This window comes from Telmatherina bonti (genome assembly GCF_933228915.1).
Source record: "Telmatherina bonti genome assembly, chromosome: 5".
Lineage (NCBI taxonomy): Eukaryota > Metazoa > Chordata > Actinopteri > Atheriniformes > Telmatherinidae > Telmatherina > Telmatherina bonti.
Genome location: NC_136623.1, coordinates 30,599,725 through 30,625,356, shown reverse-complemented (window position 1 = coordinate 30,625,356; position 25,632 = coordinate 30,599,725). Strand labels below are relative to the sequence as shown.

The 25,632-nt window shown below is 40.3% G+C and overlaps 1 protein-coding gene across 1 annotated transcript; it reads right to left on the bottom strand.

The window, feature by feature from the left end:
• LOC306755997 (galanin receptor type 1-like) lies at positions 1–23,362 on the bottom strand (the record flags this gene model as incomplete). Its single annotated transcript, XM_079240609.1, has 3 exons — positions 22,433–23,362; positions 22,275–22,340; positions 1–321 (listed from the first exon to the last, which is right to left on the bottom strand). Exons 1-3 carry the CDS (start codon positions 23,093–23,095, stop codon positions 1–3), a joined length of 1,050 nt encoding a protein of 349 aa, XP_079096735.1. The 5' UTR covers positions 23,096–23,362.
• Positions 23,363–25,632: the final 2,270 nt, after the last annotated feature.

Sequence of the window (25,632 nt, the reverse complement as noted above, 5' to 3'; positions counted from 1 at the left end):
TCAAACATTAGTGCAATTAGTTGAGGGTGGCGTGTCCACTTTGCTGCGGATCTCCTTGATGTCATTGAGCGGGTAGTCAGAGGAGCCAATCTGGCATTTGAACACCTGCTTGTAAGCCTTCCTGAAGTTCTCTGACAGGAAAGCATAGATGACCGGATTCACTGATGAGTTGCTGTATGCCAAGCAGTGGGCGGCCACCCTCAAGACGAAGGAGGCTTGGTTCAGCGGAAAGGTCCCGAATTCCACCCAGAGATGAACAACATGGTGAGGGAGCCAAGACAGACAGAACACGACCACCACCACCAGCACTGTCTGAGCAGTCTAAAGGCCATAGGAGAAAAATACAGACAGGAAGATGGGAGAGATTTAGTTAGTACCCTCAGAAACATAAAAAAAAACCTATTTTTTCATGCTGCACTTGGGACATTAATCTTAAATATTAATGAGCCCTGAAAGATTATTAACTTGGACTACTTTGTTAATTTTAAATGGGAACTCCTGAAGCTGTGTTAAGTGTAAATTAAAACAGAATGAAGTGATTGATAAATCTCATAAACTAAGGCAAGGCAAGTTCATTTGTATAGCACCTTTCATGTACAAGACCATTCAAAGAGCTTTACATGACACATTAAAAGCATTACAGATGGTGTAAATAAAGCATAAAAGACAACACAAATAGCAATATCACAGTAAAATCATGAATTATATTTTAAATCATTAAAAGCTAAATTAGTTAAAAGTTGTTGTGCATATTCCATGCGTAGGTGCATGAGAAAAGCAATGTTTTTAATCTGGATTTAAAAGTGTCTACATTTTGTGAAAGTTTAAGCTCAAACTAAACTAAATTAAAACCAATCAAATGTCCAAAATGAGACTTTCAACTGTTTAACAAAAATTATTCATTTTTTCTTAGATGGGAGCAATTTGTCCGTTTTACCACTGTGTAGTATCTAATCATGTTTTTACAACACTCCATAAACATTTGGGAACAGAAAAGGCTAGCAGCTGGATTTTTGGAGAAGAATGGTATCTTTTTCCTCTCTGATACAGACATCTGGCTGCCCTGAAGTCCAGGGTATTTTTTAAAAAGTTTTTAAGTTTTCTTTTACAGTGATGTCATACTGTTTTAATTAAAGTGGTTTTTCAGATAATTATTATCTCTCTGAAACATGCAAAGCCCTGATAAAATAATGATGCTCTAAAACTGTAGACATTTTCTGGTGCATTTCCAGATGATCACTAACATACAGAGGTGTTTAATCCAGGTGCCATAAAGTAAAAGTCCTGCCATGTTTTTGGATCTACCTGCACATTCAACACAGATGTTTTCACTAAAAGGATCACATTCTAAAAGGGTTTCAAGGAAGTTGGAGCATATCCCAGCAATAAATGGGCGAGAGGTAGGGTACGCCCTGGACATGTCACCGGTCCATTGGTCAACATAGACACACAAAATACCATTCTCACTTACTCCTACAGACAGTTTAGAGTAACCAATTAACCTAACATGCATGTTTTTGGACTTGAGAGAACCCACGCATGAATGGGGAGAACATGCAACCTTTGACCGTCTTACTATGTTGGCACAGTGGTAGCTGTTGCTAACCACTGTACCAACATGCAGTTGAGTTTCAAACAATATAATGTCAATTAAAGAATGTTAAATCTTCACAATCTAATATTGTAAAGCATCCTTCTGCAATTTCTCCTTAATTTTTAGATGTTTTCGCAGGTGGATCTCTATCAACCTTCATGAGTGAGTGACTCAATGGATCAATTCCTGGTTTCTCTATATTATGTGCCAACAAGTCTTGGGCCAAACACTGGACCCCATATTGCCACTCATGTTTCTTTTGGGGTATGAACATGTATGAATTCAAATAGAAGCACTTAATAGATGCTTAGAACTGCTACATGAATGTGTGTGTGTTTGTGTGAGTGTGTGTGTGTGTGTTTGTGACTGAATCTAATATGTAGAATTAGTGTTTTCAGTTGTTTAACACTAGAAGAGCACATAAAATCCATCTATAATTTACATCCAATCATGTTACTGACTTGATGATAGGATGGCGGGCGGCAGTGCTGTAAGCTAAATAAAACAAATAGGTTTTTTTTATTGCTCACAAAATATTGACAAATGTGTGACGGTATCAGTATAAAAACAGTGATGAATCAAGAAGAGACACTTCAACAATAAAAAAAACAAAACAAAAGACAAGAACATTTGACAAGACATATCTTGCCCTGGGCTTTCTCAGCACAACGGTGGGTAACGAAGGGTGAAGAGAGATGACAGTATCATACGTCTCAAAATATTAGCAACTGACAGTTTGAACCCAAACAAGTTACGACGCCATCTGGAGACTTCTCATCCTGAACACAAAGACAAGCCTCTTGATTACTTCTGAAATAAACTACTAAGCTGTCGAGAATAGCAGAGTTTTTTTACCAAAGCAGCATCTGTCACATTAACTGCTAAGCTCAGCTCGTATAAAGAGTTTCTACATCTAGGACGTCTCACACAAAAGCAGAAGAATGAATACTTTCCTGGTTTTAACTGAACTCGCAGCCAATAAGGGAACATTTCTTTACCAAACAATAATATTTCATGACACATCTCTTCATTCGATTCATGGTGGGATGGGGGTACATAACATTATTGTTGTTAATGAAAAGGGGGCCCAATGTTTGGAAACCACTGTATCATATATAACAAACAAGCCACTGTGTATCAAGTTATTAATTTTAAAATTCAATGTTTGATAGCATGCATGGAACCAGGGATCCTTATTTCCCTTAAAACTGCACTAATAAATGAAAGGAAGGAATGTAAACCTCATATTTATCCTCTTTCTACTTATAATTTGGTTTGCAAGCTGAGAAAAAGACTACTAGCGGCTCTATAAGTCACCAGCTAATGGCTAAAGACCCTTGCTTCATGGTGCCAAGCTGTAGCATAATGTTTTTCATAGAGCACTATTAACATTTACCATCAGCGGCTGAAAATGAGGTTTGTAATGAGGTTATAGAAAAAAATCCAGACTGAGCTATGAGAGCAGAGAGGACACAGACTTCCTAATGTTTTTTTTTTTTTTAACAAGTTTCACATTATACTTTTTCATATAGATTCACCATAAAAAATAAAAAATATTGATGGCTGTTGCTTCAGGTTGATGACATAGCATTCAGCACAGCAGGCCCATTCGCATACGTGCCTCATAAAACTTCTAGTATATTACATCAAACTGACCAGGAGCGCATAAATCATCCATATTAAAACTTTCTCAGTGGATCCAAATCCAATTCTCTGAAAATTTAAACGACCCTTTTAACATAATCAGCCGCAACGTGGGGCCTGTGAGGATTCATTCATGTGCACAGGACAGATAATGAAACACTTGTAGGTGCAGAAGAAAATTATAGAGTTCTGTTTAAGTTCTTTATAATTTAGTCCAATTGTGTTGATGGAACTCTATATGAGACTTGGACTGAGTCTGTTGTGGAAGCTTTTCATTAATAAGGACCAGGAGCTTTGGGTGATGATGTGAGATAGAAAAAATTGCACCTGATTTACTGCACTTAGTTACAAAAGCTAACAGCAGCTTTCTTGCACATGGTCTTGCTTTTCATTAAAGTTTCTATATAGTGCAAATTTCACTTTCTAAAGGTTTTCAAGCAGTCATATGTGTCTCCACATCTTGCATATGAGGCCCAAAAATGAGAAATTTATGTCGCCTCTGTCGCTTGTTAGCTCTACTTTTTAGCAAATGTGTGCTGAAACGTGAGTCTGAGTGCTTTCTCTTTGTGAGGTCACAACCCACCCTGCGAGCTGAACCTGCCTTTTAAAATCCCAGATCAGCCACCAGTGACATCCGCTCCCTGAGAGGAGGGGAGAGTGGGAGTGGAAAGAAAAGACACAGCTAATGAATATTTAAAGGTTTGGACACTAAAACAACCTGTTCTCAGTAAAGCTCACCAGATCCACTTTTGGAATGAATGAAATCAAAGACCAAGGCTAAATTTGGGGTAAAGCACTTATAAAACAATGCTGTTGGTTAGTTCTGAAGTATTTACTTCTGAAATACGCCATGGTGTTCAGACGGAGGTCGCTTCAACACAAATTGATATGTATACAATTTGGAGCCACATATGAAAGTAGGCTGGGTCAGATTTCAAAACTGGGATTTTAAAATTGAATTTGTGTCGTTCAGACTTTCATTTTAAAATAATCTGATCTGAGTAAAATATGGGATCAAGCCTGAGCTCCGATGTGAACAGAGCCTTATAAACTTGTGACGTCTACGTACGGTATATGCGGAGCCTAATTATTCTAAATTTTGACTTCTTTACTTTTAAACAACTTCATTTTTACCTTTTAATTAGTTATTAAATTAAGTATTTTTCAATTTTATTAATTTACTTATTGATGTATTTTAAATTCTACTTTTATTATTTATTATTATTATCTCTTTCACGGAGCACATAGTTTATACGAACCTTTTCATAGTTATTTTATGTTTGTCGTTTCTATTGATTCTGTTTTTATATTGATTTGATATTTGTTTTTTAGTTATTTTTTCCACTCCAGTGCTTTTCTCACTGGGATACTCCACATCAGGAGTTATGCCTGCTCTCAATGCAAGACTGTTGCCACAGTGACAATCCTTTTCTGCTTAGTCGGGGCCTTGCACTGCAGCCCTATGGTTGTGGTATGGCCCTCTTCTGCCTTGTTATAGATGTTTTTATCGCAGCAACCTCTTTGGTGGTGGGGTGGCTCTTAATGTGGAGGGGCCCTAGGTTATTATTAAGGCTGCCCGCCTTCTCACCAACACACGCAAACATGACCATATCTCCCCTGTACTGTTCTCTCTACACTGGCTCCCGGTTCAGTTCAGAATTCAATTCAAAATCCTTCTGTTTGTTTTCTGCTCCATCCATGGCCTTGCACCTCCGTACCTTTGCGACCTCCTGACTCCTCACCAGCCCAGCAGAGCCCTGCGCTCCTCTGATCAGCACCTCCTGGTGGTCCCTCGGTCTAGGTGTAAACAGTGGGGCGATCGGGCCTTCGCAGTGGCAGGGCCCAAACTCTGGAACTCTCTGCCTCTGGAGTTACGCTCCATCATGGACCTGCCTCTGTTTAAGGCCAGGCTAAAGACTCATCTGTTTAGATCAGCCTTTGGCTGTTGAGATTTTTACATGTGAATGAACTGCTATTTTATATTTTTACTTGTTTTTATCTTTGTTCAGCACTTTGGTCAACTAAGGTTGTTGTAAAGCGCTTTATAAATAAAATTTGATTGATTGATTGATTGATTATGTCCACGCCTGATTCATCAATGCGAAGACCTATGTCCATTTATACTTTAATGTCCATTTTCTTTTGTTGGACCTTTTCCACCCTTATGAAATTGTTAAAATAATGTAGAAACCTTAAAAGACATGTACATCACAATAATTAACACACAGCTCATCCTCATAATTTTTAATGAAAATTTAATTTAGTGCCATTGAATACCCCTCCCTGAGCCGTCACCTTATCGTGGTGGAGGGGTTTGTGCATCCCAAAGATCCTAGCAGCTAAGTTGTCGGGGGATTTGTGCCCCTGGTAGGGTCACCCATGGCAAACAGGTGTCTAGGGGAGGGACCAGACCAAGCACGGTTCATTGACCTCTATGATGACGACCAACCTGGGCATGAATGTTCCCTTGCCCGGACGCGGGTTACCGGGACCCCCCTCTGGAGCCAGGCCTGGAGGTGGGGTATGAGAGCAAGCGTCTGGTGGCCGGGCCTTTGCCCATGGGGCCTGGTCGGGCTCAGCCCGAAAGGGTTACATGGGCCCCACCTCCCGTGGGCTCACCATCTGCGGGAGGAGCCGTGGGGGTTGGGTGCAATGTGAGCTGGGCGGCAGCAAGGGGCGGGGACCCTGGCGGTCCGATCCCCGGCTGCAGAAGCTGGCTCTGGGGACGTGGAACATCACCTCTCTGGTGGGGAAGGAGCCTGAGCTTGTGCGCGAGGTTGAGCGGTTCCGGCTAGATATAGTTTGACTCACCTCGACGCATGGCTTGGGCTCTGGAACCAGAACCCTCGAGAGGGGCTGGACCTTCTTCCACTCTGGAGTTGCTCATGGTGAGAGGCGCCGAGCAGGTGTGGGCATTCTCATCAGCCCCCAGCTTGGTGCCTGCACGTTGGGGTTTACCCCGGTGGATGAAAGGGTAGTTTCCCTCTGCCTCCGGGTGGGGGGACGGGTCTTGACTGTTGTCTGTGCTTATGCGCTGAACAGCAGTTCAGAGTACCCACCCTTTCTGGAGTCCTTGGAGGGAGTGCTGGAGGGTGCTCCTTCTGGGGACTCCATTGTTCTGCTGGGGGACTTCAATGCTCACGTGGGCAATGACAGTGAGACCTGGAGGGGAGTGGTTGGGAGGCATGGTCCCCCCCCTCTGAACCCAAATGGTGTTTTGTTATTGGACTTCTGTGCTCGTCATGGATTGTCCATAACGAACACCATGTTCCACCATAAGAGTGTCCATATGTACACCTGGCATCATGATTCCCTGGGCCGCAGTTCGATGATCGATTTTGTAGTCGTATCATCGGACCTGCGGCCACATGCCTTGGACACTCGGGTGAAGAGGGGGGCGGAGCTGTCAACTGATCACCAACTGGTGGTGAGTTGGCTCAGATGGTGGGGGAGGAAGCCGGTCAGATCTGGCAGGCCCAAACGTGTTGTGAGGGTCTGCTGGGAACGTCTGGCTGAGTCCCCTGTCAGAGCGAGCTTCAACTCCCACCTTCAGCAGAGCTTCGAACATGTCCCGAGTGAGGCGGGGGACATTGAGTCCGAATGGGCTGTGTTCCGTGCCTCTATTGCTGAGGCGGCCAGCGGGAGCTGTGGCTGTAAGGTCGTTGGCTGTCAGGGCGGTAATCCCAGGACTCGTTGGTGGACACCAGCAGTGAGGGATGCCGTCAAGCTGAAGAAGGAGTCCTATCGGGCCTTCTTGGCCTGTGGGACTCTGGAGGCAGCTGATGGGTACTGGCGGGCTAAGCGGCATGCGGCTTCGGCTGTTGCTGAGGCAAAAACTCGGGCATGGGAGGAGTTCGGCGAGGCCATGGAGAAAAACTTCCGGATGGCTTTGAGGAGATTCTGTTCCACCATCCGGCGGCTCAGGAGGGGGAAGCAGTGCTCCATCAATAGTGTGTACAGTGGAGGTGGGGAGCTGCTGACCTCAACTCGGGACGTAGTGGGTCGTTGGAGGGAATACTTCGAAGACCTCCTCAGTCCTACCAACACGTCTTCCGATGAGGAAGCAGAGCTGGTGGACTCAGGGGTGGACTCTCCTATCTCTGGGGCTGAAGTCGCTGAGGTGGTCAAAAAGCTCCTTGGCTTGGGATGGATGAGATCCGCCCGGAGTTCCTTAAGGCTCTGGATGCTGTGGGGCTGTCCTGGCTGACACGCCTCTGCAGCATCGCGTGGACATCGGGGGCAGTACCGCGGGATTGGCAGACTGGGGTGTTGGTCCCCCTTTTTAAGAAGGGGGACCGGAGGGTGTGTTCCAATTACAGGGGAATCCCACTCCTCAGCCTCCCTGGTAAGGTCTATTCAGGGGTCCTGGAGAGGAGGGTCCACCAGATAGTTGAATCCCGGATTGAGGAGGAGCAGTGCGGTTTTCGTCCTGGTCGTGGAACAGTGGACCAGCTCTATACCCTCTTTGGGGTCCTGGAGGGGGCATGGGAGTTTGCCCAACCAGTCTACAGGTGTTTTGTGGACCTGGAGAAGGCATTCGACCGTGTCCCCCGTGTACCCCATACTCCCGGGGGTACTCCGGGAGTATGGGGTACCGGACCCCCTTGTACGGGCTGTCCGGTCCCTGTACGACAGGTGTCAGAGCTTGGTTCGCATTGCCGGTAGTAAGTCGGATTCGTTTCCGATGAGGGTTGGACTCCGCCAAGGCTGCCCTTTATCACCGCGCGAGATCGACAGACGGATCGGTGCGGCGTCTGCAGTAATGCGGGCTCTGCGCCGGTCTGTCGTGGTGAAGAAGGAGCTGAGTCAGAAGGCGAAGCTCTCGATTTACCAGTCGATCTACGTTCCTACCCTCACCTATGGTCATAAGCTGTGGGTCGTGACCGAAAGAACGAGATCTCGTATACAGGTGGCTGAAATGGGTTTCCTCCGCAGGGTGGCCGGGCTCACCCTTAGAGATAGGAGGAGCTCAGTCATCTGGGAGGGGCTCAGAGTAGAGCCGCTGCTCCTCCGCATCGAGAGGAACCAGTTGAGGTGGCTCGGGCATCTGGTCAGGATGCCTCCTGGACGCCTCCCTGGTGAGGTGTTCCGGGCACGTCCCTCTGGGAGGAGACCCCAGGGAAGACCCAGGACACACTGGAGGGATTATATCTCTCGGCTGGCCTGGGAACGCCTCGGGATCCCCCCCGCAGAGTTGGCAAAGGTGGCTGGGGAGAGGGAAGTCTGGGCTTCCCTGCTTAGGCTGCTGCCCCCGCAACCCGACCCCGGATAAGCGGCAGAAGATGGATGGATGGATGGATGGATGAATACAGTGTAGTGACTGGCAATATGGTTAATAAGAAAGGTATAATCTTTTCATACTCTTCTAAGTTAAATACTATATCCTCAGATAAAAAATAATGAAAAACATACAGTTTAGTTCAGCTGTTGGGGGTCATGAAAATCAGCACAGTATCTAAGAGAAAGTGGTGGATGTCATTACCTCTGGTGAGACTATCAGCAAAGCCAAAGGCTAAAGCTGGAAGGTGTAATCATGAAAAGAAAAAACTAATTACATGCTTCCTGATCTCCCCATCCCCTTCTTTGCATTTCTACAATAGGTATGGGGAGGATTTAATCCACAGCTAATTAGTTTCCAACACAGAAAACAGAAACATGTAAAGCCAGACAAGTGATTAGAAACAAAATGCTCCTTTCCATATAGTTTTAGGCAAGCAAAGTTAGAAATAATGTGTAGAGGGAGGAGGTAGTAATTAAATTACTGCAACTCTCATGCATAGAATACAACTATAACAAACTAATTACTGAATAAAAATAATTTTCACACAGAGACTCAGATGGGGAAGAAAAAACTCAGTAATTTTGGGAGAACATGATATTTCAACTTTGGAAACAGTAAAAATCTAAGCCCGGTGATAAGGAATTTTTCTAAATAATAATGACTGAATTTAAAACTTATAAGGCAACTTGAAAGTTAGTTGTTACAGAAACAGGGAGTTGGAGGTTTAATAGACAAAAGTCATATGATCTCTTGTTTAAACTTCAACCCTAAAAGCAGCACTATGCAACTTTTTATGCCGCTGATGGGCCGGTTTTAACAGCTTTACACTGGACATAACAAATAGAAACAAAAGCAGACCAGAGATTTTAGCTTGAAGCACAAATATGGCTTGGATGGTATAGATGAATCTTAGTTATATTAACACAGGCACTAAAAAATACATGTGTGAAAAGAAACAATTGTTAAACTTTTGTTACTACCCAAACAAGAACACTGAAAGGGAAAAGGGTTGTCTACATTCATTTGTGAAAGGGTTGGATGGCTTCCACGTTCAGCTGATTGCAGAGGCATCGTGCAGAATGAGCCCAGCTAGTTCTTAACACACAATGAATGCCAGTTCAGATACCCATCCCTGATTCTGATATGAAAATCCAGCCAATTTATAGCTGTACCAGACTGATGAGCCCAATTCTTCGCATCACTATGTGAAAGATGGTCATTAATAATGTTAAAAGTTGTGCTTAACTCAGTAATGATGATTATGCTCAAATTGGTATATTCTGTAACATTTCATACTGTTTCTGATTATTATTATTATTCTATGCATCTTTTATTTATGTGTGTATTGATTGATTTACTCTTGTTTTTTTAATCTTACAAGGTGACCTTGAGTGTCCAAAAAGGCGCCAACAAATAACATGTATTATTATTATTAATATTATCATTATTTTAGCTTTAGTATTTGATCTGAGAGCTTTTATAACTTTCATTAAATATCCATTCATACTGCAGTTCACTCAAAAACAGCTGCACTCAGAAAGGGATTTAGGTTGTTATCTTCTTTATTTATCATGAAAGAACTAGAATTTGATAATAAGATGAAACAAGAGACGGACGTTTACTCTGAAGAAAAAAACAGCAGTTTTAGGAAGATTTGCAGTTTCACAGGTAATTACCATTAAAATATCCCAAAAGCAGATTTCTACATGTTCTTCATGTGGAGCACTTATTAATGGAAATTGAGCAAGCTGTCATTTATAGCAGGCTTTAAAACTTCAAAAATTACACTGCTTAAGGGCTCAGTTAATACACCAGCCATTATTATTTTTTTAAAGAGGTGCTATTATGGTATTTTAAGTTTTCTGAGCTTTCTGCAGTGTTACAGTGTTGAATCCTCATCAGACATGTGAACGGCACTGTTTTTTATCACCTAAACGCATGTTTGAGTTTGAGTTTGAGTTCCAGCAATCTCGTCTAAAACGCGTCATTTTAGAGAGTTTTTTCTACTTGGAAATCCTTGTGACGTCCCGGGGGATAAGGTTCGGTGATTGGTTACCTTCTACTGGTTAACAAGGGCATGTACAAATACATCAGGCGGGTGGAAAATGTCGGATAAAGTTATTTCCAACGATGGCTGGTGAGTTTACCAAAGAGAGACATCCTGCTGCATTCGTTGCTGTGGGTTGCTGTTTTCCACTTCATTTTCAGGCTCTGATTCAGGTTCCAACATGTAGGGCTGTATGCTATGTGTTGACATTGTAGTTTGTTTTTTTTTACTGAGTTCATTTTAGCCTAATCCTTCTGTTTATGAGATGTTACAATGACGGCGAAAGCAGGTGCGCGCTCCCAATGTAGTGCAGTGTTGGGAGGCGGGGCTTAATGCGGAAGAGTCTCAATCCACTCGTTTTGCCCACAGGCTGATCTGACAGCCTACGGAGAGGGTCGGTCTGAAGTAAATAAAGAGATTTGTGACAATAACTCGATCAATCCCAGCCCTTCTGGTCTTAGAAATAAAAATAAATTAGCCTGAAATGCACATAATAGTTCCACTTTAAAGTTATCAACAAGAAGCAAATGACAAGATGCAGGAATTTTTTGGAGCTGTCCTTGAGTTTAACATAGGAATTTACATGCACTCGTTAGCTGGTCCTCTATGTTTTACATGAGTAGTTATATGGGTTTTATGTGAGATCACATTGGAATTCACGCGTTTCACACGTAGTTACCATCAAAGTATCCCAAAACTACAGTTTTACATGTTCTCGATGTGGAGTACATGAAAATGTTCCAAAACCATGTATGTATCTTTACATTTAGAGCACATCATGTCATGTGAGAATAAGAAAAAGAAAAAAAAAACCGAGAAGAACGAGAATATACACTTGGACAACAATAGGGTATAAGCTATACTTCGTACAGCTCAGGCTCTCATAAGAATAAGAATAAAATGCTTTCCAGTGAATTCATTAATGGTTCACTCCATGTTCTTACCTGCTGGTGGTAAGCTATAACATACATAAGCAGCATAATTTGAAAGTCTATAAAGTATTGAATCACATAGTTACTGCTGGTATAAACACGCATGTAACAGGAACCACCAGATTAACAAAAACCACACAGCATTTGCTTCTTCTTGAATGACTTCTAAAACTGTCTTTAATATGTAATTTTCCTTCAGTGAGACAACACAAATTTACATGCAGCCTACAAGAAATTCTTCTCATTATTAAAAGTGCTTTGATGATCAATAATGGATAAGAGTAAGAATGCAGCATCACACATTCTTTTATAATTTAGCTCAAAAGAGAATCAATAATCTAACAGAGATCTTCCGGCAGCTCATTTAAAGTTCTGCACAAAACTAATGTTGCTCAATGTTTATAGGAGGATACATTTCAGACGGGAAGTAGCTTTGCAACAGGAAATGGTGGTTTCTATTTTTTGCGTTTGTGTGTGTATTACTTTTTTTTGGCACCTGTGAAATAAGGCTGAATGGTTCAGTCCACCTCAATGGCAAAAAATGATGAGTGTGGTTGATTAACAACAAAGAAACGGCTTCACACCTCACAATATTTCTGTCACTCTAATTCCAGTTTGCTCCACCGCTGGAAATGGAATTTGTCCTTCCAGCCTGTCTTTGATGACTCTCCAAGGAGTAAGTGTGAAAACGAGTGGTTGCTAGTCAGGGTGTTGTGGTTCTGTCTTTAGATTTCAGTTTGGTTATTTCCTCGTGTTTTTGTGCTTTAAGATTTCTTGTTCTGGTTTATGTTATATTTGAGTTAAATGTAACTTCCAGTTTCATTTAGTGTATTCAGTTCTTTAGTTCCCCTGCTCCCTTAGTTTCTGTTAGCTGATTACTGGGTGTAACCATACATCAATCTACAGCAATACATCAGTCATATGGCCAATGAGCCAATGACATAGCATGGAAACATAATTAAAAAATCAATACAATTACCATTCATCAAACACACTTTTATTTATCAGTTCCTGTGGCATGTCGTTTAAATTATTACTAGACTGTCTTTGTTATACAAATATATTGCTTTTATCTTTTATTCATTTACCTGAGTTAAGGAGTGAAAATATTAAATGCAAGTTTTTTTCTTTTTTTTTTTTAATTTTGTGTTCAGTTACCTGTGGTATCATTTCATATCAGCTGGTGAATCTAAGTCAAATCAAAATCTGATAATGACTAAATTTGAAATAGCAGCAAACATTGAATCGCTATCCATTACATCAATATAATATCACATTGTAATGAAACTGCTGATTTACTTGCTTACTGATTACCACACCGTTTCCTCACTTGTTTATGATTTATTCATTTAGGAACACGTCAGCTCTAAGATCTGTTCTTTAAAGCAAATAAAAACAGCTGACTCTCGTCAAGGAGAGCTGAACCTTCAGCTGTTCCTGCTCAGCCTTACTGGGAATAAAGTAGTGAAAAAAAAGGTTTTCTGGTACTCTTCTTTTTTTTTTTTCTCGCAAATGTTGTCATTAAATGTTTTTGTATAAAAACTGTTTATTGTTTTTTATACTGTTTTTTTTTTTTTTACTTCCATGCTTGATAAATAGAAGCCTTTGCTTATATAGTTTCATACATATAAATATATATTTATATATATACACACACATATATACGTGTGTATATATATATATATATATATATATATATATATATATATATATATATATATATATATATATATATGTGTGTGTGTGTGTATGTATGTATATCTGGCGTAAGCTTTGATGTGGATGGTTGAGCTGCAACAAAATTCTAAACCTGTAATGACTTTAAAGGATTTTTACTCACTTAAATAGATGATTTTACAATTTATACCTTCTCACAGCTCAGTCAACATTACTTTGAATCTCTACAAACCACAGAGAAATGACTGCATTATGTTTGGTGTCACTTAGTTCAACTGTGGAAAAATAACTCGGCTTTGTAGAGTGATTAAGTTTGACTGCCAGAGCATTAGCTTTTCTTGTTTTTGGTTTGCAGAGGCTGTTAGAACATTTAAAAATGAACTGGCCAAATATTCATTTTCATAATCATCCATAACCATCTGTGTTTTCCATCTGGAAGCCTGAGTGGCTCAGAATGAGTGCTGATTATTGGCTTTTTATAACCTCTGGTTCAACAGCAACAATCCAGAAGAGCATCTTTGCCAAATAAAGTGAACAGAAGATCTTGTTCTCACAAAATTTTTTTACCTAAAGTATAACGTCTGCATCAGTTTCAGATACAAAACATTTTTCTATATGAAACTTTACTTTTTGCTGTTTTGGTTGTTCACTTTAAATCTTCATACAAAGTACTTGTGGAAAGATGAATTAATGATCTACAGCAAATTGTGAAATTTAGTTTCTCTTAGTGGCTGTGAAGATGAAAGGCTGTGTGATTTCCTGGGTGACTGAAGGTGATAAGAAGTTTGCATTTGACAGCAGCGGTGGGAGCAACCTTGTTCTTTCCAGGTGCATTCCTTTTACATGTCAAAGGTTTGCATGTGAACTGTACATGCACTTGTCATCTACAAATATTATTGATTAAACACTTACTGGAACAAATTCCCTCACTTTCCACCAGGGACATGGTGCAACACACTGCAAACAGGTTTTTTTTTTTTTTAAATAATTTTATCATCATCTTCCATATATAAAAGCCTTTGCTTATTAGAATATTAGATATGGATAATATGGATATTAATATCCATAGCTGACATACACAAAACAAAACGCCAAGCTCAGATTTAAAGGATAACAACACTTTGTGTCATTTCAATCAGTTGCCACAGAAACAGCCCAATTTAAGCTTAAACTTTGTAAATCACCTGGGTAAAAAAAAAAAAATAGAATCAAAACACTTGCGGGGTGTTTATTCAAGTTTTTTCTTTGTGAAATAAAATTTAAAAAAAAAAAGAAAAAACACATATGTGACATAAAACTATCTTATTTTAAGGCAGAGTATTCTCTGTATCACATAGCTGAACATAAAATAAATTATTATCAGTTTTTGCTTTTACCGATATCAAGTAGTGGCAAAAAAAAATTAAAGGCACAGTGTGAACCTAATTAGGCTGTTTTTTGGCAAAAATCAAGTATAACTTTCATAGATATGTATTTTAGTCTCATCACAATCACATCCAAATGAAAGCATTCTCGTAGCTCAATTTATAAATACATTAATGGTGGCGCACCCACCAGAAGGTTGCCATGTTGCATCACCATCTTTGAATACTGCAAGTGAAAGGGGACAAACTTGTTAGCCTTATGTGTTTTAGCCATAACCGTATATGAAAGATAGACGGAGGCTTCGGTGGTTAAAAGTGAAGCCTATGCGAAGTGTATAAAACTGCAGTTCCCCCTCATCCGCTAGGGGCTGGCTGCAAAACAGAGCAAATTCCCATAGACTCCCATGTTAAAAAGACCAACTTTCACAGCAGGAATAAACATGTTAACAGCCTGGTTCAAAAATCCATTTTCGTTTAATAGGTCAGGTTTACCTTCATGACCACTGTGGGGGGAGTGAATTTTTTTCTAACTCACCTGTTTAAAAGTAATTTAATCTCGAAGTTCGGCATATTTAGGGACGTGTCCTTTTGATTGACAGGTACCTGACCTCACACTTCAAGTCAGAAGAACGTAGAACAACCGTGGTTTTTAGCTAACAACGTGACTTAGCTTTAGCCCGCTTACCTCCGTTAGCTGGTTAGCTCCTGTTATCTCCAGCTTAGCTCGGTTAGCTCTTAGCTACAGAAAGCTTAGAGCTCACTCGATGTCAATCATCCACCATGACACTCACAGCCCCCCTCTCAGCTCCACCTCTTTGACCATATTTGTATTTTTCCAGGCGAGACGACACACATGACCCTGCCAAGATGGCGATGGTAGGAACCGCCCACCAAGCTTCAATTCAGTTCTTCAGAAACCTATGGGTGACGTCACAGAGGATACGTCCATCTCTATATATATATACAGTCTATGGTTTTAGCTGTGAATCCCCATCTGTTGTCACAGGACAGAGGAAGAAAACACAGCCAAGATGACTGTGGATTACTGGTATTTAACTTGACATTTCCCATTGAAATGGAAGACTGTCCATAGTTTTTGCCCCGTGACAGGGAGGAAGAAACAGCCAAGAAAAAGAAAGAGAGATAATAACTGGGAGAAAAAACAAGAATGTACATTAGTGTGGCGTTTACCGGATGGAGACTGTTCATGATGGAGAGGGACTTCAAAAGTGACGTATAGGTTGTAGCTTTCTGATGGACATGTATGTTAATTCAATTTAGCAGTAAAGTTTGTTTTGTTCATTCATTTTCATTCATTCATTTTCTGAACCGCTTAATCCTATTCTGGGTAGCGGGGAATCTGGAGCCTATCCCAGCTGGCTTTAGGCGACAGGCAGGGTACACCCTGGACAGCTCGCCAGTCCATTGCAGGGCCTGTTGTTTTGTTTGCAGGGCCTGTTTGTGTTGTTGTTATGTTAAAAATTGGGCCAGTAGTCCAGCATCTACTTTATCCTCCCGCTTGAGTCACATCATTTACAGTTACTTTCTGTAAAAAAAAAAAAAAAACAGCAGAGATGCTAACTTGTTAGCCTTAAGTGGAAAAGCTCCTTTCTACAGTTTTTAGTTGCTGTTATTTCTTTGCAGAAGTCCCACCATCACCGTCTTCATGATTCATCATTTATTTCAACTGATTTGTCAAGGGACATTAGTGGCTGTTAGCTATTAGCAGTAGCTTGTCACCAAATACATGGAAGGCATGCTTGCAACAAATCAGCATCAATAATTAAAAACAGAATTATGTATCGTTTGGTACCTCATCACCTGATGAGACATACCTATGCAAGATGTTGATATTTTCTCCGCATCCTTGGTAGTGGTAATAATGCTCTTAAATGGTGAGCCGGCAGAGCTACTCCATAGTTGTTTGCATTCAATTAGCAAACTGCCAGATGGGAGTAATTCTTACTCACCAGGGATTGAAGGAACATTTCAGTCTGATGAGAAGAATTGTGCAACCACCTTGTAATTTGCTATTCTGTTGCAATTACCTGCACAGGAAGTCTAAATATGCACATTAGTTAGTTAATCAGAAATGCATTTGCAGGTAACAGAGAGAGTGCTTGCAGATTTTCATACTTTTGCATGTGACTTTTTTTGTTGGAATTGTGGTTTCAACAGGCAAGCAATCAATGAAACCATAATAAAAACTCTTTAGGGGTAGGTAATTCAACTTGTAGTGTGACTAAAGATGTTCCCATTCAGCTGTGTCTCAAACTTAGAACAAGTACAAATAAAATGGGAAAGTTATAAAAGAGAAACACACATGTTGACCAAGGAAAATGTTCAAACACCACTACAGAAAAATCAAACCAAAAATTAAAAAATGTTCAAGAAACAAAACAAGCAGAAACAGACTCAATATGCAATGTGAATTGTGAAAAAATTTCCATGTCAAGAAGCACATATGATAGCATCAGACCATTCCATGTAGTGCACGTTGCTATAGCTCCTGCAAACATATTTTTCCAACTCTACAGTGCAGTTCGCACATTAAAGGCATCTTTTTTTCCAAATTATGCTTGATGAAGGTCTTTGTATGGGGAGATTTGCCTTGCTGTGGAGAGACAGTTTTTCTGTGGGGTATTACATTTTAATTAAAAAGACATGAGTCAGTTGTTTGTACTGTCAATTAATTAAAAAAAAAAAATGTTTGCTTAAAATCTATAACGTGATAAGTTTTAATGTAAAAACGTGAAACATATCACGTTATAACGTGATAGTTTTATTATACCATCCATCCATCCATCCATCCCTCTTCTACCGCTTATCTGGGATCTGGTCACAGGGGCAGCAGCCTCAGCAGGGAAGCCCAGACTTCCCCTTCCCCAGCCACATTTGCCAACTCTGCGGGAGAGATCCCAAGGCAGTCCCAGGCCAGCCGAGAGATATAATCCCTCTAGCGTTCATCTGGTTTTTACAATAAAACTTATCACTTTATAACGCGCTATGTTTTCACGATAAACTTTTCATGTTTTAACGTGATACGTTTCAAGTTTTTACAATAAAACTATCATGTTATAACATGATAAGGCCCAAACTTTTATTTGAGGATAACAGCTCAATGCTTCCATACAAGACTATAAATATTTTTATATATATATATATATATATATATATATATATATATATATATATATATATATATATATATATATATATATATTTTTTTTTTTTTTTTTTTTTTATTTTATTTATTTTTTTTTTTTTTAGAAGACACACTGCATGTGGACAACAGCTAAATTTATATCACAAGAAGTATGTATCAAAAGTAGAAATTTTTTGTTTGATTTCATTAGCCCAATGCATTCCATTACAAGGTTTAGATACAAGTTGTCTATGAGATACATATGCATAGCCTGATTTTTTTTTTTAATGTAGATATAAATACAGACTGTAGTAGTAATTGTATAAAAATTTTAATGTTGTGTAAACTGCATAAACGGGAACTACTGTCCCCTTGAATGTTGTTTTGCAGACATTGTATTCACAACATGGGAATTGCACGTGTAACTTCTTTATGTAATTATAACTTAATGGAGGCTTTTTAACAGAAATTAGTACAAGAACAGGAACATAAACAATAAACTCCTCTTTTCTGCTCTGTAGCGGATAAGTGCCCTCGTGTGTTCTGGCGTCCGTGGTTAAAACATATGATACAATTTAGCACTGTGCACAAAAGTAAAGGAAATGCTGCAACATATAGATGATTGTCACTGAAAGAAAACAGCGACAGTGGTTTTATGCATTCATATATCAAACCAGCAGTTCAGCAAATGCTAGCCTCTTGTGCTAACTGTAGCAAACTTTCACAGAGCAGAAGATACGATCGTAAAAAATAACGCCATAATTTCCGTCTTGTTATTGAATCGTATTTTATTGCTGAAAATACTTAAATTTGTAAACCTCTTTTTCAGTGTTGGTTGACATGGTGCTGGTGAACGCGCTGTACAGGAACTAGTAATTGGCAGCCGTACACTTCTACCCCTTCTTCAGTGAAGTGTGGTCCTGGAAAATCTTCACTTTAAGGGGTGTGTAGCCCTCACCCTTCCCCCTTAGCCTTTGTCCAAAGGAGAATTGGGATACCCCTTTAGAAGGCCGGAGTTATTTTGTTACAATTGACAGCTATGAATCTGAGCTAGTGGCCGTGACTTGTGGAGTACCTCAGGGGTCAGTTCTTGGACCTCTTCTGTTCAACTTGTATATGCTCCCTTTGGGTCAAATAACACAGAACTTTAAAATCAATTATCACAGTTAGGCAGATGACACACAGCTTTATGTGTCTTTGTCACCAAATGACCACAGTCCAATAGACTTATTGTGCCAGTGTTTGGAGCAAATAAACACCTGGATGAGAAAGAATTTCCTGCAATTAAATGAAGACAAAACTGAGATTGTTCTGTTTGGTAGCAAAGAGAAGAGGGTCAGCGTTGGAGATTCGAGCTCTCAAAACCATCAATCAAGTCTGTAACCTTGTAGTGTTGATAGACTCAGATCTGACTTTCAGCAGCCACATAAAAGCTGTCACGAAGACAGCTTTTTACCAACTGAGAAACATCAGCAGGGTTAAAAGTTTAGTCTCCCAGAAAGATCAGGAGAAACTCATCCATGCATTCATCTCCAGCCGACTGGATTACTGTAACAGTCTTTTAACAGGACTTCCTAAAAAGAGCATTAAACATCTGCAGCTCATCCAGAATGCTGCTGCTAGAGCTTTAACTAGAACGAAGAGGTCTGAACACATCCCACCAGTTTTAAAATCGTTACACTGGCTTCCAGTCAATCACAGGATAGATTTCAAAACCCTGCTGATTGTTTACAAATCCCAGAATGGTTTGGGACCAGAATACATCTGTGATATGTTAGAGCATATAAACTAAGCAGAGCTTTTCGATCCAAAGAGTCTGGTCAACTAGTCCAGACCAGATTCCAGACTAAACATTAGAAGCTGCATTTAGCTGTTGCGCTGCAAACAAGTAGAATAAACTGCCAGTGGAGATTAAACTTTCACCAAATGTAGAAACTTTTAAATCCAGGTTATAAACATTTCTTTTCTTATGCGCCTATGCATGACATCTGCACAGTAACGTTTACTTAATCCTGCTTTTAATTATTTTAATATAATTTATGATTTTATTATGATTTTGTTATTGGTATTTTCTTTTATGCTTTTTTTCTGTAATGCTTTTAATGTTTCATGTAAAGCACTTTGAATGGTCTTGTACATGAAAGGTGCTTTACAAATAAACTTGCCTTGCCTTGCCTATAAATGCTGTCAATAGTGAGGTGTAATTAAAGTGTTGCTGAATTTTCAAGGCCGTTTGCTTTTCCTCCTTTGAGACTGAAAATTACCCACTTTCTGTAACGTAACTTTTTCTGTTGCTCACTCTAAAGCTAAAGCTAAAAGCTAAATAAATAAATAAAATGCAGCACAACTTCCTTTGCAACCTCTGTGATGTAGCTTATTGTGCAGTCTTGCAGCTTATTGTGTAGTGTTGTTACTAATTATGTTGTGGCAAATTGTAGAGTATTCTGGCTTATTTTGTAGTGTTGTAAATAATTGTTTCTTGTTTGTAATGCTGTGACACTGCTGTCACTGTACTTATGGCCTGCAAGAACAAAAGGAAGGATAATCTCAGTGAAATCTGTCAAGGAAAAGAATGGGAAGAAAATGTAACAGCATGTCTAGGCAGGATATTTATATCCTGATTATAACTTCATCATCCTCAACAAAAACAAAAAAATAAAGCACGTAATCATGGAGAGTGTAAATAGCGACACCAGATGTTATTTGTTAGGGTGAAGGCTTGATGGAAGCTGCCTCACTATGTCATTTTCCTGATTCACATCAGATAACGACACCTGCACCATGTGTAGACATAGACTGTTTGTTCCAAGCAGAAAGCTGCTAAGCATCGTTTGCTAAGTGCTGACCTCCAATGCAGATTGTTTATATCATGTCACATTTTGGAACTATTTGTTATCACCCAGCAAGATTCTGGCAGGTATAGTGTCACACAGCTGCAAGGTATGATCCCAAGTTGGAGTGAGGATAAAACAGCCAGGGAGTTGAGTCATCTTTGGACTTTGGATCAGGTGTTGTACCAATTTATTTCCTCTAGGAAATAAGCCATAAGCCAGTGCATTTAGCTTGATGTCAAAACATGGACGTCTGCAACAGTGGAGCATTCACTGCAGCCATTTTCTAACCTTTTAAATAGATATTTCAAATGGTTTGAGAGTAGTGCCAGCAGATTCTGTGACTGATTCTGATAGTGTTTCTAATTGTTCAATAAACCTAGCTGTATAAAAACATCCACCACACACCTAAAATCACATACCGGCAAGGTTTTTGAGTAAAAGTAAGACAGTAACTGACCTGTTTGCTCTCTCTTGTACATGATTTTATTTTCCTTTCATTACAGAAGTTCACTACCAAGATATCCTAGTCATTAATGCTCTTAAAAAGTCATTAGATATCTTTCCGGACACCCTGAAACAAGCTGACACACTGTCTAGACAAACCTAAATTCATACAAATATGGCTTAAGCGATGTCACTCATGCTGGCAGCATTGCAGCAGAGTCCAGGTTAAATGCTCTGTTGGGCAGCCATTTGTCACAAAGCCCTGTAACACTCCCTCTGTGCAGTCTCGCAGCACTCTACTTAGCAAGTGCAGTAAATCATGCGAATGTCTAACATTCCCTTTTTCACCCCCCTCACCCCACCACACGCACACAACAGTTATTTTCAAGCCTGTTGCAATAAAGCGCATTTGTAGAGAGCCACAAAAGTCACAGTAAATCACATTTAAATTCATCAGTCCTGTGTCTCACAGTGGACTCGGAGTCTGCAACCCCTGGTTTTATAGCACCCAGCGGTTATCAGATACTGCTGTTAAACTGACCCGCTGTGATGAGCAACGGCCAGACTGCGAGGGAGTTACACAGATAGATCAGCAATCAAGCAGGCGATGGCAGATAACCGTCTCTTGGTGAAGCCACAGCAAATGACCTCTGAGAATAATGAGCGTTAGATGGTGGTCTGATTGCACATTCCTTTTTTAGTGTTTAAAAGCTCAAATGTTAACAGAAAGCACTAAAGCATAAATAGTTGAAACCAAAGAAGAAGCAGAGATGGTTCCTTCTGGCTTACTGTTGGATTAAAGACATCTGGTGCCGACATGCTGGTGATTCACTGACTGTGCAAAAGACTGCCTGAAATATCGCCTACCTTTTCCAAAAGGGCCACTCTCACTCTGACCTCTGTATTGAATCAATAACGGCGGCTATATGTAACCATGAATACACTTATCCACATATAGGAAGGGTTATTCACTGAAAAAAATAACTAAATACTTTCATTATAATGATTTTCATAAGTGGTATTATCATCACGGCGAGGCAGATAATTGTGTGTTGTTAAATACAGGGACTCAGGTCTCATAGTGAAGGTTTCAGGTGAACCACTTTTAACTGAATCTCTGTTTCATGCTGTGAGCTAATATTTAATCCATTTTACACTCATATTCTGATATATCATTTCAACAGGTGACAGATGTGCAATCAGTCCATATGCCATCTTTAATACATCTAATGTTTGTCTCATGTTAAAGCTGAAAAACTTTACAAATGCCTAAACATGATATAAATATCCAAATAAGACAGTGGATACGTACCTTTTTCTTTGATGCCTCTGACTTTTTGGACATATTTCTCAGTTTTTTGTGCAAGTGATTTAACACCTGTAGACAAGAAATAAGAGATAAAATGTGTCCTTATCAGATCAGTGTAATCTTTCTGCTTTTGGGCTGACCCAGTGAGCAGCTTTTCTTACCTTGGCGTAACAGAAGGAAATCAGCAACAGGGGCAACACGTACCCGAACACAAACGTGCACACCACATAGACTTTCTTCTGGTTCTGATCTGGCCACACTTCCCAGCAAAAAGTGTGATTGTCCCCTCCGTGGAAAATGTTCTGGTAATACATGATAGGCGCTGCCATGGCCAGAGAGAGGATCCATATGACCACCACGCCGATCAGCGCGTGCTTCGCCACCCGGATAGAGGACGACTTTCTGGAGTGCACGATGGCGATGTAGCGGTCCACGGACATGGCAGACAGGGTGAAGATGCTCACCAGCATGGACACGGTGAAGAAATAGTGGATGAATTTGCAAATGAAAGCGCCCAGGACCCAGGTCGGCATCATGTAGATGGTGGACTGGAAAGGGATGCAGAAAAGCAGGTAGGAGAGGTCCGCTATGCTCAGGTTGAGGATGAAGATGTTGGTGGTGCTCCGTGGTTTCCCAGGTTTGCTCCGGGCCAGCACGGTGATCACCATAGAGTTGCCTAGAACCCCCAGCGTGAAGATGAGCCCAAACACCAGGAGCGTGATGAAATTATCCGTCCCGATCCCGAATAAAAGTTTCTGGTCTTCTTCTTCCATTCTGCTCTGGTTCGACTCGCCCAGGAGCCACACGGTCTCTGACAAGTTCATGTTTTATTCTTACCCCTTTTGGATAACTTGAAACCTTGTCAAATGGACCTACAGGAGGAGTGTGTTCCACTGCTGCCTTGTGGCACTTTAGTTTTCACGGCGGATATTTATGGTCCGACGTGTCTCCATCAGCGCTCCCGTGGTGTGCCGTTCTCCTCTGGTTTGGCTTTAATTATACACATCACACAGATGTGTTAGAACCAGCAAATGTACCAAGTACGGGTATTTTAATGCAGTTCAAATCATTTTCAGCTCCTGAGCATCTTGGAGTAGTCTCTGTGTCCTGGTGCGCATCTGGTGCGTCTGCGCGCTCATCCAGTCTGTACCCTCGATCTCTCTTTCTGGACTTTTTCCTTCACATTGCACAGAGGCTGGGGCTGGGCCATTCACGTCAGCTCCTATCCCACCTCCCAAGAAATGCGGGGAGAGAGAGAGAGAGAAAGAGAGAGACAGCCAGAGAGAGAGAGAGAGAGACAGCCAGAGAGAGAGAGAGAGAGAGAGAATATATATTCACATGAATACGTTTTTCTTTATTCCTCACTCAATCGATTTCCTTCCAATTTGAACGCTGGAGATAAATGCCATTTTCTCGGGCACACTCACGATGAGCTAATGTCTTGCTGGAGGAGCAAATGAAGTGTCAAATGCTGACTAAAACACAAAAAGTCTTGCTTTTAAAGACTTCTTTGGAATTTTACTTTCTTTTCCCGTTGTAAAACTTTGCTTTCGGGTCATTTTTTTTTAAACTTCTTTGTGTGGAACACAAGCAGATGAGCCACAATTTGGTCTAATTACTTTGTTTAAACTGTTCCCACAGCCACACTGTGAATATTAATTTTAAATTTAATTATTTTGATGTGTTTGTAAAGACTTGTAGTCATTGCAAAAAGTCTTCTGCTGCCTATCATTCTTATTCTTTCACTACCAAAGAGCAAAAGTTTCATTTTTTAATATTTAGGCTCAAGTGAGCCTGAGTTAATATGGTTGCATCGCTCGTGAAGTGGCTTTGCCCCACTGGTACCTGCAACAGGCTGGAACAACATGGGGACACCACCTGATGTTGCTGGGTTTGTTGTGGGTAGCTGTAGGAAGAAACTGTTTAATATAGTCCTGAAAACAAGCATTCAATTAAAAAAAAATAAAAATAAAAATAAAAATACTGTATAAACTGTCATTTGAGAACATTTTTGGTGTTTTTGGAGAGCACACAGGATGAACTGGAGGATTTTGTATCATATCTCAACAGGATCCAATCATTTTCCCAAATATTTAAAGGGGAATTTTCCTGTTGGTCCGTTTTTGAGACTCAGACATCCATCCATCCATCCATCCATCCATCCGTTATCTTAACTGCTTAGTCCAGATGAGAGTCACAGGGAAACTGGAGCCCAGCAGTCATTGGGCGAGAGGCAGGTACACCCTGCACAGGTCGTCAGTCCATCACAGAGCCAGACTCAGACATCATTGTTCATATTAAGTTGACTTTAAGTTTCAGAAGTTTATTATGGCTAGTCAGTTTATTCCAGTTGCTATCCAGAGAGACATATACACAGATTATATCCCACGGTTGGAATTTCATTAGATGGCTCAAAATATGAAGATATCTGGTTATCATTGTTTCTCTGCTGAATGCATTCATTTCTCTGCACAAAGAAACTGGCACTGGCATGCATCTACAACATGGAAAACATCAGGTATGTGCTGATGTGGAAACTTCTTGTTGTAATAACACAACAAATACTAAATCTTTTTGTCTCCTTCAAATTGGGAAGAGAATTACAATTAAAAGATTTATTATTTAGATTGCGTAGGGATGGTGTCCCTGTGGGTTGGCATATGTTGGACAATGTAAACTGCAACATCAGATATCCGAACAGCAATCTGCACAGGCAGTATGGATTACATTGAAGCAAACTCACCTTTCTCACTGAGGTTTTGTGGAATTAAGGGGACTGAAACATTGAAAGAAGATGAGACCTTCTAAAGAAATTGTCCCAATGAGTGATGTGTGGTTAACAAGATGGCTAATGGAAATCAGGAGCAGTTTAGTCTTAGATATTTTCTGTGTAGTATTTTTAAGTAAAAGTGTGCGATGTGTATGATGAATGATGTGACTAATTAGATGAAACAGGCCCCTGCACTGCATTTAGAAGTGTTGTATTTATGCTGTGATTCAGGCTTGAAGGTGTTCTTTTGTGCTGAAATGCTCTGTGGTGTCAGTAAAAAAAAAAGACTTAAATATGAGTTTCGATATTTCTTTTAGTTGGCTATTGAAATGTGCATCACTTTTTCCTTTTTCTTTTTTTTCTTTCTTTCTTTTTGATGTTGGATTTTGGTTCAGCACTGTACAAAGGATTATGAAGCTGAAGCGCAAACTTTCCTCCCTGTTTTTGTGTCTCCTTTATGTTTGAATTATACATATTTCTTTGTTTTAAAGTATTTTTAAAAATATCTTCCTATGAAAATATCGTTTGAAGGAGGAGTGTGGACTGAAACTTAGTGGAAAAAGCCACTGATGTTTCTGGCTGATGTCCAAA